Source organism: Danio rerio, chromosome 14 (assembly GCF_049306965.1).
Source record: "Danio rerio strain Tuebingen ecotype United States chromosome 14, GRCz12tu, whole genome shotgun sequence".
Classification (NCBI taxonomy): domain Eukaryota; kingdom Metazoa; phylum Chordata; class Actinopteri; order Cypriniformes; family Danionidae; genus Danio; species Danio rerio.
In genome coordinates, this window is record NC_133189.1 from 40,964,757 (window position 1) to 40,980,374 (window position 15,618).

At 34.3% G+C, this 15,618-nt stretch overlaps 1 protein-coding gene across 2 annotated transcripts in view; it reads right to left on the reverse strand.

Moving 5' to 3' along the window:
• Positions 1 to 2,442: 2,442 nt before the first annotated feature.
• gpm6aa (glycoprotein M6Aa) overlaps positions 2,443 to 15,618 on the reverse strand; it is a 29,275-nt gene continuing 16,099 nt past the window's right edge. The window contains exons 3-6 of one of the 2 annotated variants that reach the window (XM_073921246.1): positions 13,834 to 13,987; positions 13,571 to 13,647; positions 11,476 to 11,541; positions 2,443 to 5,808 (exon numbers count right to left, since the gene is read on the reverse strand). In XM_073921246.1, the coding sequence (XP_073777347.1) occupies positions 5,656 to 5,808; positions 11,476 to 11,541; positions 13,571 to 13,647; positions 13,834 to 13,987 (450 nt within the window). In that variant the 3' untranslated portion in view covers positions 2,443 to 5,655. 2 annotated transcript variants of the gene reach the window in all.

A 15,618-nucleotide genomic window follows, 5' to 3' on the forward strand; every position in this document is an offset into this window, starting at 1 on the left:
TTCCTCTTGCATGCACAGTTAATCTTGTTCAATGCGGTTCGTCCTTCTTGGTGGTATGCTGACATTACCCTGGATACTGTGGCTATTGCTACATCACAATGACTTACTGTCTTGGTCTCAGATGCACCAGTGAGATGCGCACAAACAATTTGTTCTTATTTGAACTCTGATATGTCACACACCCATAATGTTATGTGCATTGCAATATTTTAAGCAAAACTGCTATTACTCAGATAATTAAACCTTCATGCTCTGCTCTTAAGCTGTGGTCATATTTGCACTTTTCTCCCCATAGACTTCCATTCATACGCACGTGAATGCGTCAGACTGGAAATGCAAGCTCGTGCGACAAATTTTGCAGTTCGCTGTGTTGCAAAGTTCAAGCTTGGTGAACTCTGACCTGTGAAATCGCATCACTTGACTGTGTGAGACCAATCAAGGATTAAAACATGACCTCTCTGGACAGGAATTTAAAACATGGACCAATCGTGCACTTTTTAAATGCCTAATCATCTTGTTCCCGCTCCTTTTTGCAGCTTCATACTACAGAATTGCGCAAGCTCAAACTCTACAGTGACCGCAGCTTTACTGGTGGAATTTGCAATCAATGAAGATTGGCCACCAGGCTGGTCAAATTTAGCCAGGCATTAAATTGTCCAACCCCTACGAAGAACCCCAACCCCACGTTGCATGTGTGTATATATTAGTTTTTATAACAGTATTTTACATTTCATTTCTTATTTATGTATCTTTTTGTTTCCACAAAATTACACTTTTATTTATTTTGACATTTCAGACATACTATTTGGCTCTTTGCTTCTGACACCGTCATGATCCCAATAAATTAGTTGAAGAGGTGTCCACGAGGCCCATGAAAGGTGGGGCCCTAGGTGGCCAACTGTTTTGCCTTTGGATGGCTGGCACTGAATACAGTCAGTTGACACCCAATTGTATTTTATATAGTTGCAATCAGATTGGATTAAACCCCCTGCATTATTAGCCCCCCCACACCACCCCACCCGTTTATTTTTTCCCCCAATTTCTGTTTAATGAAGAGAAGATTTTTTCAACACATTTCTAAACATGATAGTTTTAATACCTCATCTATAATAACTGATTTATTTTATCTTTGCCATGATGTCAGTAAATAATATTTTACTAGATTATTTTCAAGACACTTCTATACAGCTTAAAGTGACATTTAAAGGCCCAACTTGGTTAATTAGGTTAACTAGACAGGATAGAGTAATTAGACAAGTTATTGTATAATGATGGTTTGTTCTGTAAACTATCAACAAAATCTAGCTTAACAGGGCTAATAATTTTGATCATAATTTAAAAGGAAAAAAAAACAAACTGCTTTTATTCTAGTCGAAATAAAACAAAAAAGACTTTCTCTGGAAGAAAAAATATTATCAGACATACTGTGAAAATGTCCTTGCTCTGTTAAACATCATCTTGGAAATATTTAAAAAAGAAAAAGGGGGGCTATTAATTCTGACTTTAACTGCATATAGTGAGAGGGAAAGAGAAATAATTCAGAATGCATTTATTTGAATGTTATTTAATTATATTATTGTGTTATATTTTGATATATTTAATTATAATTATTGAATAATTGTTTATAATAAGATTATTTTGAAACTGCTTATTATTATTTTATTATTTATTATTTATTAATTATATTATATATATATATTATATATATATATATATATATATATATATATATATATATATATATATATATATATATATATATATATATATATATATATATATTTTTTTTTTTTTTTCTTTTCTTTATGACTTTTTCATGCTATTTTCCAAGCTTGATCTCCATTACAAAAAAAAAGAAAAAAAAAAGATAAATTCTAATGGGATTGACATATTTCAGGTTTAAGCAACTGAAGCCATGTAGATAAGGCCTACATACCAAGTTTGTTTCAGTGCTCCAAAGAGAGATAATCTTTAGTAGATTGCCTCCATGTGGTTCAAAAGAAAATTACCAGCCAGTAGTTACATTCTAGTGCCAAAAGTTTGGCATCAGTAAAGTAAAAAAAAAAGCTTTTATTTAATTATTTTATTGTTCCACAAGGATACATACAGTCAATCTGATTCCCTTTTGTTTTTATTAGTTCTTCTGAACTTTCTATTCATCAAAAAATACAATTAAAAAATAAATTATCATAAAATAAATAAATTAAAATAATCAATAAAATGGCATGCTGAAATTATTTCCAAAGCATCATATGACACTGAAGATGATGGTTGTTTTGCCATATACAGAAAAAAATGACACATAATATATAGTAAAACATAAACAGCTCTTTTTTACTTATTACTTGCGCAAACCCATTTTGTTCTATTAAAGTGAACTGCCGTAAAGAGTTTAGCATGTATGAAGTGAAGTGAATAACACCAAACATGCTACACAGACCATTAAGAACAACAACCACCGTCGAGTATTTATTAACAAGTACACCAGTGTAGTTTATTTATGCAAGCAGTTTGTCCCTACAGATCAGAAAAGCCACTGTCAAGCGGTTGGCACATTTATGTACAAAACAAATTAATGGTACAGCTTGCTACTAAGCATTCTTTAGTGAGAGTACAAAAAAGACTAGTATACGAGGACAGGGAGAGTGAGCCAGAGTAAGAGAGAGAGAGAGAGAGAGAGAGAGAGAGAGAGAGAGAGAGGTGAGGGTTCAGAGAAAGCATTAAAGTCAGGGGCTCAACAAGCAATAGTAATAGAAAGGTGAGAGGAGGAGTTAGAGAGATCACCACAAAGTAAACAGGCACAAATCAAACACTACCATCGAAGAGTAGGAGTTTCAGCGCAATGTTTTTTCAGCGTAGGATTCAAATTACTGCACGTTATGAGGAAGGGGATGACCCAGCAAGACAGTCGCATAGAACAAACTCATAAAAAGATGAAATGAAAACTGTTTATCTTGTTTTTTTTTTCTTCTTTTGATTTTTTTTTCTCCATTATTATTATTATCATCATTATTATTTATTTATTTTTTGATCCAGTAAAACGATTACCATTGAATGCATGACCATGCCACAAATAACACTTAGGTTCACAGTCTTTACCTAACATTACAGGGGTCTGACTTGACAAAGCCGGCGCCCCGATGCACTTACACCAAGAAAGAGCTCACAAAATGGTCAAATAAGTGCACAAAACTAGCTCTTAGAAACACTGACAGAACATGACTTGCCAGGCATTAAAAGAAAGAGAAGACGTCTCCATCGTCCGATATAATAATGACTTGTTAGCAAGACAACGAGTAACTGTCATCGAGATAATAGTAGTATAAGCTCTTTAAATATTCCTTTTCATCCTCACATTTCCTCCTTTGGAAAGAAAACAGCCCAGTGATCTGTTCACGATAGCCTCGCTTCTCCTTGGTCTTTTTTAACATTATTTTTCTTAGGTTTTAAGAAGAACACCCTCCCTCCGCCCCCCCCTCCCATCCTATCCCATCATGGAATGTGTGTTTTATTCTTTTTAATCCATTACGAATTCACCTGAAGTTTTTAAGTGCTAACGTACAGTACATACATTTACAGAATGACTATGTACAAAAGCTGGAAATAAAACGCGTCAAATAAAAACAAACAAACCCTGTGTCTATATCTATTTGTATAGGAAAATAAAAAAGAGGGGGTTATAACGCTGTAGGCTTGTGCTTGTGTCGCTTGCTTCCAGTTAAGGGGGAGTTGCATTGTTTGCCGAAGAGAGAGGGGGTCGTTCATACTATTGTACGATTTAAATAAATAAACAGCGCAATTCTGTAGCAATTCGTAACTATTTTACTTTACTGGCTAATTCTTACAATGCCAACTTGTATGTTTTAATACAATTTAGTCACGCTCCTAATGAGTTAGTAGTTAGGAGTGAGCGTTATTTGGAAAAAAATCGTACCTTTTAAAGAATGGACATTGTACGAATTAGCCACCTTTTTGGCAATACGTAAAATAGGTACGTTTTCCAGTGAGATTGGGCTTAATTTAATGCTTAAAGCCCAAAGTATACTTCAGCCATCTTCATTTCCAGTCAAAGTGATGTCATTTTTATTATTAGATGACTTTGTCTCTTTTATTTTTGTTTGACCACACAGATGGCGAATGCAGAGACAGAACGAGTTCACAAGAAAGCGCTTACGTCTTAAGTGCTATAACGAACATGCTATGCCAAAGATTTGAGTTTGGTTAGGCTTTAATAAAGCTGTCATAAAAAATGCATAATTCCAAGTCTGTGAATGTGTGAACAGCTCAGGATAGCATGTCATAGTCTCGAAATTATGGTAGTTTTGAGATGACGCAAGTGTAGCTAATACTTCGAAAGCTGTGATGGAATAGAATGCAGAAAAGGGCTTAATCCCAAAGTATACTTCACTTTTTACATGTACAGCAAATGTGACAATGCACTCACATGTGCTTTGAATTGTTTTTGCACTACCTAGTTTGTCCACAAGGTGTCAACATTGAACTGGGCTGTTGATTCACGGTCAGAAAAAAATCCCAGCAAACTACTGAAGGGCGGAATAAACAACTCACGCCAACATCGACAAGTGCTTGTGAGAGGGGATATACATAATAAACAACACCAGCAAACTACTGAGACTGCAAAAACAATGGACACTAGTGTTGACAAGTGTATCATCTGAAGATACACACTAATTTAAACGCGTTCAAATTCATTTTACCAGTGATAAAGCACCTGTGTTTGGGTACACTGTCAAATGGAGTACACTTTGAAAGGCAGCAATTTTGCATTCTAACAAATGTGTTCAAAACAAACTCTGTATACTTTGGACTTCACCATCTATCTAAAAGTAGTAAGAAGGTTGCTCTCCCTCTCAAAGCAGTTACAATGCCACCTACTGGGACTATGCGTGTCTGAATTAGCACGGCAAGCAAATAATAACCATTCTGTCATCTTGTAATCATCTTGATAAGCTATGCAATGACATCTGTAGAAAAATAATAAATAAACACTTTATGGTACATCTGTTATATCTTAATTTTGTTTTTTGTCTTTTCTGCCTCAGTTTTTTGAGTTTTCTTTTACCAAAATAACGCAGAATGAGCAGGTCATCTGCTGGTATCAGGCTCTATACCTTTTGATGATTAAAAAAATTAATGATAGAAAGAGAGAGAGAGAGAGAGAGAGAGAGAGAGAAAGAAAGAAAGAGAAAGAAAGAATTATTCATTTCATTTTTACCAAAATTTCTTTTTTTTCATGCTTTTAAGTCCTTAATAATGAGACAGACACACATGAAAAATGTGCTTTTTTTCACCCCAATAACCGACCCTCTACATAAGAATGATTGATGTATCGATGCTTAAAAAGAGTTTAAAAAGAGAAATATTTTGAAAAAATTGCAACATGTCGTGGAACCGAACCTGCACAGATTCTTGAAAAAAATGAAACACAACAATGTGAAAAAACTACAACACTACTTCTATCACTAATAATAATCATAATAATAATAATAATAATAATAATGTTTGTGCGAGAGGTAATGGGTTGGCCATGGGGTTGGTCATACGACACACCACCTGGACTTTACCAGTGCCAAAACTCCCTCAACAGGAAGTGACAGCACTGAGGGTCCTCTCGCCTCGCTGCTGCTTCCTGTCTTATGTGTAGGCATTGAGCCGTTCCTTGGAGCGCGTGGAGTGGATGTCATGCAGCTCCTGCTCCTCCTTGGACTTGCAATCCTCGTATTTCTGCATTTTACACGCATCCTTCACATAGGCCCAGTTGGCAGACAGAACCATCAGGTAGTGGATCTGAATAAAATAAAAAAAACAGTATTTGTGAATTAGTATGAAGTAATCATTTGCATTCATGTTACTGCAATACAACTCTTCTTATAAAACACACTCATAAAACGTCTTTTATTATAATTATTTAAATATATAGGGTGCAAATCTTACACTGGCAATCAACCTTTTTTGGTAATGTTTAAAATAATTTATATATTTATTTAATATATTAATCAAATGTATTTTAAGTTTTCAGTGTTTTGAGGGATGTTTAGCGTATTCTGACCTACAGCTATTTCAGAGGTTAACTATGCATCTAACTTGACAACTTTTATGTTTTATGTAGATACAAACACCTATTTTTTGATAAAAGTGTCTCATAAACACTCACAATGTCTGTCGGTGCTTTACATCTGCCAGTTTCAAACTAATTGAATATTTTCCTGCATTGACTGATTGGTGCAATTATGCATTAAGAATGGTATTAACCGTTATAGGGGTGGTCAAATGTAGATTTACATTATGCATTATTTTAATTATTAATATTATTACTTAAGATGGGGCGAAGCAGTGGCGCAGTAGGTAGTGCTGTCGCCTCACAGCAAGAAGGTCGCTGGTTCGAGCCTTGGCTCAGTTGGCGTTTCTGTGTGGAGTTTACATGTTCTCCCTGCATTCCATAGACATGCGGTACAAGTGAATTGGGGTAGGCTAAATTTTCTGTAGTGTATGAGTGTGTGTGTGTGTGGATGTTTCCCAGAGAAGCCGACAAGAAAATAAATGAATGAATGAATAAATAAATTACTTAAGATGCAGATCAGATGAAACTATTTCTGAAAATTAAAGGGCTGAACCCCTTATATATCTTGTACTGACGTCCTTCAGGAGAGAATCAAGCATTAATAAGGGGGGTCAATCCCCCTTGTAATTCCCCTGCATATAGAGCCGCATTATGTTAAGAAAATATATTGTTGTTAACCTGAATGTAGGCCATTGAGTGCCTGTTCATTTTTAAGCAGTTCTGGTTCTGTAAATGTTTCTCACATTATTTTTTCCCAATAGGGATTTAAATTACCATCTTTGAATGCAAATGACTATATAAAAATCAGACAGAGGAACAAATGTAAAACAACAACACTGTGCTTAGCTTTAACGAGGGAAAGAACTACAATCCCATGAAGCATTGCAAATTGCAACCAAATTATAAATGACAGAAAAAGGAAACTATTCATTTGCACCTATAGAAGCAATTTATTTCAAGTTTGGTGAAGACAGACAGTTATACAGACAGACAGATATGTGGACAGACAGATAGTAAGACAGACAGACAGAGGATGGATGGATGGATGGACGGACGGACGGACGGACAGACAGACAGACAGACATTGTTCTCAGGTGTATTTGGAGTAAGAGAGACAGATCTCGGTGTGTTCACAGCAGACTGTGATGACGCATGTTTGTCACTCTATTATTAGCAGTGACACCAGCAGGAGGCAGCAGTGTGAAGCAGCCAGACTCCTCAGACGAGTCTCTGCTGTTCACTGCAAAAATATATAAAAATATCTCCATCAACCCCTATTCTACGTTTCATTGTGTAACTTAGCGTAGGATTTACGTGTGTGTGTGTGTGTACATGTTTTTGTGACATATCAGGAAACAAATCTGTATAATGACATGGGTATGACACAGGTATTACCAAAAGGAGGTGAAATATGAGGACATTGGTGACGTCTAGCAGTATGCGCAGAAGGCCCCTACTGGCCCATATCAGCTGATGATGATTAATAACGTCCATTCAATTGAGTGATAACATTCGAAGTGGGTGCAAAATTTAAAAAATAACAATCATTTAAAACCAGTGTATTAAGTTTGTAAATTTGTAAACAATTTGTCTAAGCAAGTTAATACACTTGAAAGAAGTTTGTTTTGGTAATTCTCAATGAAACTCTGACCATTTTGTCACTTTGGAATTATAAGGTTCTATCTGCGTTCGGAATGATTTTGAGATATTGAGCTTCAAAGTTTTTTGCATTCCATATAGCAAACAATAGGTGTGTAACATTTCTTTTTCATACATTAACATGACAGAGACCCTAAATGTACTCTAAATGTAAATTATCAAAATTCTATAAAATTTGCAAATTGGGGTCAAACAAACAGGGCAAATGCAGATAGAACCGTCTTATCTAAAAAGGACATTTTCCGCTTGGAATTATAAGGTTCCTTCTTATCTGGTATCTGGCAGGTCATTAATTGAAGCATTAGTTTGCAACATATACAATCACAAAACAATCAAAATTGGTGTTGTAACAACATGTTGATGCTTGAGAAAGTAAAAATTTTGCTTTCTATAACATTTATTAAATGCTTTAGGAATAGGATTAATAATTTTTTTTTTCAAATTAATCATACAAGGTTGTGCTAATTTTATCCAGTGCAGCTGTTCATTTTCTGTAACTAATATGGTAAAATGTATTGAATTTTAAGCTTTATATGAACTACTGAACTATTTTTATTGAATTATATGCCCCATGAATTAAATACTTGCCCTTCAAGGTTTAATATCAAATGTAAAGACTTTAAAAGAAAACAGACAATGAGCAAATGAGTTTAATAAACTCTGATAAATGTTTCACTGACTATTTATACACAAATAAAAATATTTCACATTTAATATTGCACATTTTTTAGTTCCTGTTTCTTTTTCAACAATGTAAAGTTTAACATTTCATCTTAATGTCAAAAATGCTTCTAAATCATTCAGTTTCAGGTTTCTTCTCAATTTTGTGTGGTGCTGCATTATTTAGTCAACTCTGATTTTGTGTTTCTTTCCAGTCTTTTCTGCTGTCAACAGAGCAGTCAGGTGAAATGACTAAGAAAGCTGATTCTGATTGAAAATTGTACCTTAAAAAAGTGAGCGAAAAGATTATAAGAGGTTTCATAACCATAAATGACAAATACTCTCTGAATCAAATGCAGATTTAATGATGTATTTGTGATTAAAGTCTAAAATCAGCAGAAGTTTTAAATGGGATTGTGATATTTCAACAATTAATCATGCAGCTCTGCTTCAATGCCCCATTATGCAAATGAGATCTACATTATGCATGCTCATTTGAATAGGGCCACACCCTATTTTTTTTTCTCCTAACAAAAGGAAGGCTGAAGTCTGAGGACACATTGTGTTTAACATGGAGTTAAATTTGCTCTATTCACAGCAGGGAATGGAAAAGCTCTTTCTATAATTTGCTACATCATCCCAGACTAACATCCACATTCTCTTTTTCAGAAAATGGTTCCTCGCAAATTACTGAGCGCTGCTTGTACAAGCTCTAGGGCCTTTCTTCTCCCAGTTTCCATGACTACAAAACGACATGCCCAGCGTCTCTCAGTGTGTGTGTGTGTGTGTGTGTGTGTGTGTGTGCGAGATGAGAGAAAGAGAGAGAAGGGAGGGAGGAAAACGAAAACAAGCTCAAAGATAAAAGGATGATGTTAAATAACAACAGAAGGAAAGCCAATGAGAAAGAGTCGACAACGCCCCTAATGCTCAATTTTTTCTCCCCCCCCAGAATGCCCTGGGAGAGCAGTGACAGTGATTCATGACTTTAACCCTGATCCACATGAAGGAGCTGAAGCAGGTGATGTCATTAATTCAGCTCACATCTTCATCTTTGTCACACAAATATACACACTGTTGCTAGCTTCAAAACTGGGAAATTCACAGTTTTTTTTTTTTGGCTTTAGGACTTTTGTGAAAACGATTTCAATTATTTCGAAGATAATTTTTTTAATGAACTGCATTAATTTTTTTTATGTGTTATTTATTGTGCAGTTTTCACAAATAAGCAAGCAACTGAATCATTTGTTGTTACAAATTTATCACTTAAAAAAAGAGACAATTTAAAATATTAAAATTAAAAATAGTCTAAATTTGTCTAGATTTAAAGTGTATACTACCTGACGAAAGTCTTGCCGCCTATTCAAGTTTTAGGAACAGCAAATGATAACTTGACCTCTAGTTGATCATTTGAAATCAAATGTGGCTTATATGAAAAGCAAAGGCCTCTAGATTACGCTTGTTTTGCCAAAAATAAAATATGATCATGCCTTTATTTTGAAGTATTTAATTAGGACAGTAAGGTCTGACTTTGTTTAGACAAAAGTCTTGTTACTGAACAGAAATAATATCCAGTATAGAATATAAAGCCATAGTGCAGTGAAAAGAGATTTAATATTGTGTATGACTTCAATGAGCTTGGAGGACTGCATCCATATATCTCTGCAGTGACTCAAATCTGGAATGGCAAAGAGTGTTTTTGTAGAGCTTCCAGAGTTCATCAAGGTTCTTTGGATTCATCTTCAATGCAATTCTCCTTCAACTTACCCCAGATATGCTCAATAATGTTCATGTCCAGTGACTGGGCTGGCCAATCCTGAAGCACCTTGACCTTCTTTGCTTTCAGGAACTTTGATGTGGAGGCAGAAGTATAAGTAGGAGTGCTATCATGCTGTGGAATTTGCCCTCTCCTGTGGTTTGGAATGTAACCCCAAACCATGATTTTCCTTCACCAAACTTGACTAATATCTGTGAGAATCTTGGGTCCATGTGGGTTCCAATAGGTCTTCTGCAGTATTAGTGATGATTGGGATGCAGTTTAATAGAATATTCATCAGAAAAATCGACCTTTTGCCATTTTACCGAATGATCAACTAGAAGTCAAATTATTATTTGTTGCTCTTAAAACTGGGATTGATGAGAATACTTTTGTCAGGTAGTGTACTTGTGTTAGAGTTACATTTTTATTTATTCTGTAAGTTATGGATGATTTCTTCCAAGTGTAAAATAATGTTGTCATTTTTACCACACAATTACAAAAAAAGTAAGAAACTAAATCATTGTTTTTCACTTGAATTTTGCAAGAATGCTGGATCTTTTAGAATAAAACAAATGTTAACTTTTTTTTAAAACTCAAAAACATGATTAGTAATGTATGTTCATTCTTCTTTTGTATGTCAGCTTAATATTGTACCATATTATATAGTAAATAGACTTAATTTTCTTTAGCATTTATTTGTCATTAAATCAATGTTACACAAGGTACATAATTATTTCTAAATAAAAATGTACCTAATTATTAAGTTATTGGCGCCTGGTGTTTCTTCAATGTGAACTTCTGCAGCATAAAGAGCAGGTATACTTCAAACTAAATTCTACTCTCGCATTACTCAGGTTAATTTCAGAAGCTCAAAACAGCTTGCCAAAGTCAAGCTTATGGAAAGTAAACATGAGACTTTTAAATCATCTTCAGTTCATTTCTCCATTTCAGTCTGCCAAAGTCAGACACCCGAGAGTAAAAACAGAAACACTTCTGCTTTATAGCAGAAACTACAGAGTAATTCTAAGTGAGAGCAACAATGGCACTGTTTTTGTGTTTAATATTGCAAGGCTGCTTCCTTCAAAAAACTACAGCAGTATAAATGATTTTTGATGTCTTGACCAGGGCCAAATTTCCGAAACATCCACATCGCTATTATCAGATGCCACCGAGGTCATTTTAGTTTATGATTTTTATTATGTTTCTGAGCGAGAGAAAAGCTCAGGCATTTCAATTCAAACTGCTTTTTACCCCTAAATAAAACTAACTTCACAGCTAATATACTGGGTCTATAATTGTAAGGAGTAATCAAACTCACCATGGCAATGACTGCTGCTCCGGCTCCAGCCAACGCACACACAAACAGATGGAAGGTCATGTCCAGCTTTCAGGAAAAAAAAGTAAAATGAATCTTGTGCTGCTTGATCTTTATAATGACTTGAAAAAATTGTCTTTTGTGAATGTATTTTTCTTCTGCACATGTACATATGTGCTGATATTCAGTTATACACTGTACAATTGTTTTGCTGCCTAAATGATTTAGTTGAATCAACTAAACATCTAAACTTGCATCAATCAAACTGACTAAAGTTATGAGATTAAACTGTTTAACAAAAAAAAAGTTGAATCCTGAGTAATGTATTAAAGTAATATAAAAATATTTGCTGTCAAGACTTTTTGTTGAATCATTTACTTTTTTACAGTGTAGGGTATATTGTGATAACCAACATGCATGATGTTATCTTGAGCACTTCAAAATATAAGTGAATGAGTATTTCTTATTTAAGTTTTGAGTGCCTTTTGAAGACTTCCCAGCAAACAATTTTGTGTTTAATAGACGTCTGAAATACATCATTTAATGTAGTCAGCTTGGTAAAATCAAGGCTAAACTTGAGACGGTGAAAATCTAATTGACATCTAAGAATTGGCCAAAACTAGACTAGTCGTCAAATAGACAGACTTTATATGTGTAGTCATTCATTTCTGTTTATTTGATAACTAGTCTAGTTTTAGCCTATTTTAGATGTCTATTAGATTTTTACTGGCAGCTCAAATTTAGCCTTGTTTTAGCCAAGACGACTATGCTTAGACGCCTATTAGACATCTATTAGACATCTTTTGAAAAACAAAAAACGCTTGCTGGGTTAATAGGATATTCTTTTAAATACAAACATTTTCACTTGATCATAGATATTGATTGAAGTTCTGTTTGTAAACAGTTAATAAATTAAATTGTCACACTGTACAACCATCAGCTAATGTTAGTTAAGTATTTACTAACATTAACTAAGATTAAACAATACTTGTGTGGTATTATAATAGTTTACATTGACTAATTCATTAATAATACAAAGTTAAAATTAGTTACTGCCACAAGAGTTTTATTACCTAAAGATGAATAAATACTGTAATGATTGTATTATTCATTGTTTGTTCATATTAGTCAATTAACTAATACATGTTACCAATTACACTAAGCTAATCCTGAAAATGACTACATTATGATGCTAATTTCTTAGGTAATGTTTAATAACTCATTCAAATCAAAATGTGCATCTGTTTTATTTAACAGAGCTAATAATTAATACATTTAAAGATCATCAGAACATCAACAACTTATGTAACAATTATTGCTGTTTCCTACTGTTGACTGTTTACGCTGAACATTTGTGTCCAATAAAGAAAAACAAACAAAAAGTACTATGTTTTCATATTATACATAAACAAATGTCTAATATTTTGTTAGTGCTGTTGGAAGTGGTGTTAATTAGGCCAGCAGAGGGCACTCAAACTGCAGTCTGTGTGAGTCTTAATGCCCCAGTGAAGGGGACACTATACTGTCAGTGAGCACCGTCTTTCGGATGACACGTTAACCCAAGGTCCTGACTCTCTGTGGCCATTAAAAATCCCATGGCACTTCTCGTAAAGAGTAGGCGTGTAACCCTGATGTTCTGGCCAAATTCTCTCCATCTGTCTTTACCCATCATGGCCTCCCAATCATCCCCATCCAACGAATTGGCTCTATCACTGTCTCTCCACTTCACCAACAGCTGGTGCGTGGAGAGCTGTGGCTGTGACCTGTGGCTGCCGTCGCATCATCCAAGTGGATGCTGCACACTGGTGGTGGTGTGGAGAGACCCCACCCCCCTCTCATGACTGTTAAGTGCTTTGGCTGTATGGTCATACACGATAAATGCACTATATAATTACAAATTACATTATAGATTTTACTGCTAAATATTGTACAAACGTACTAAATAATAAATATATATGCTAAAAAAAGTGTTAAATATTTTTGCAGCTTATTTTAAATTTGTGATAATATTATATCGTGCGTCAAAAGTTCCAGCAAGCATTTTAACAACAAAAAAGAGATGTAATTATAATAGCTTCATAATGTTCTGTTTGCTCACCTCATTTGATTCACACATTTTGAAGAAGTTTTCTGATCCTACGCATAAAGTCTTCTCCTCTCCGATGGGCACAACACCTAAAATAAACAGTCTCTGTCAGTCCTCAAAAGCATTCGGAGTATATGAGGTTATAGGAATGCAGGACTACCAGTAAGACTGAATCTAATTACAGCAACTAAAATGAATCGCTGGAATTTCTTTCCACGCACAGCTGAACACAAATAAACATCTGGCAGAGAAAACTCTCCGTTTATGTAACATACCGAACTGGCGCGGGTCAAGACATAAACTCGCTCCCTGCAGAACAGTGGTGTTTTGGCAAATGGTCCAGATGTTGAAATATATGAAGACAGGCAAAGAGGTGAATGCTGTCACACCAAGCCAAGCCAACATGAAGATGTACGTCAGCATGATGAACTGCAAAATCAAACAAATTGCATGAGAATATCAAATGAGAATATCATTTACAATATAGTCAAATTTTATTTAAAGCACAATTAAAGGCATAAAGAAATGAATATGTTTGCTTCTCATGATGACTTAAATGTAATGCATACAGTGCTCAGCATATATAAGTACACCCCTCACAAATCTTCATAACAAATCTTCATAACAATCTTCAAGTTCATATTTTTAACAGGAAGCTATGCAATATTATATTTGTGCATTAGTTACATTAGATCAGTCAGTACTGAAGCCAAATCTGGACCTTATCTAACTAAATAACTTACAATAAATGTCCAAAAACTAGTAATATATATAAAAAAGTAATTCATATGTTAGATTTTTTGCATTATTTAGCTTGAATTTAATAGAATTTTTCAATTTCTAAATATGTTTGGTGACTAAAATATTACTTTAATAAATATATCTGTTGAATAAATCTATAAATGCACCAAAATACATTGCCTATATTACCTGAGTAATGGATAAAAATATTCATTTTCAAAATGTGTACTCAATTATGCTGAGCAATGTAAATATTTTTAATACACGATCATGTTTTGTATACTTTACAAAGCCATTAAAATAATAATGATTTAAGTATAGATTGATAGTAGAAGTAGGTAGTTAATTTTGTTTATTCCTAATAAAACATTCAAGTCCATTTTGATCTGGATAAATAAAACAAGTTTTATTTATTTACTTATGCTTATTTATTTATTTATTTATTTTGTATCATCTTTATTGATAGGACAGTGAAGATTTACGGAAAGGAAAGAGTGGGGAGCAGAGATAGGGGAAGGATCGACAAAGGACTTTGAGCTGGGAATCGAACTCAGGTCACTGTGAGCACCTCGGTGCTATGTGTCGACGCACTAACCCCTAGTCTATTGGTGCCGACATTTTTGTTTAATATAAGGTACACAGAAAAAATTTCAAGCAGTATTTCATGTAATTAAAAATTTATCTCAGACTCCACTTTATTATCTCATTTAGAGAAACTAAAATTGCAGCAAGGTGCCCTTACACAGGCGAAGTTCCATGTACACATTAACAAAATATTACCACACAACATACAATACATCATTTTGTAGGTGCATCTCCCTCCCCCCGGACTCATTTAATGACCTAATGGCCACCATTATAAAGGAATTTCTAATTCTATCTGCCCTGATGGCAGCAGCTGATACACAATGGGTGATCCGGGGGTGCAGAGGTTACCCTGAGCTCTCTTTAAAACATAATTATGGTAAATTACCTTTGGACCAATTTGGTTAAAACCGATAACTTTGCCTGCCACCTTCACAAGGATTCTTAACCTGTTCTTATTTGACAAACTCAGATTACTGTACCAAGCAACGCAGAAAAATAAAACAGATTTAATAAATTGTTAATAAATCAGTGTCATCATTGAGTCACAGTCTTTGTTGAACTTTTTTTTAAGATTAAAAATCTGTCTTTCGTTTCAGTTTCATATTATTTGTATAATTTTTCAGTTAATATATTTTAAGTTCAAAACATAGTTGAATATAAATGTTTTTGATCAAGAGTTCAACTCAACTAGGAAATATTTGGTTTGTCCAATGTAAAATTTGAAGGTTACT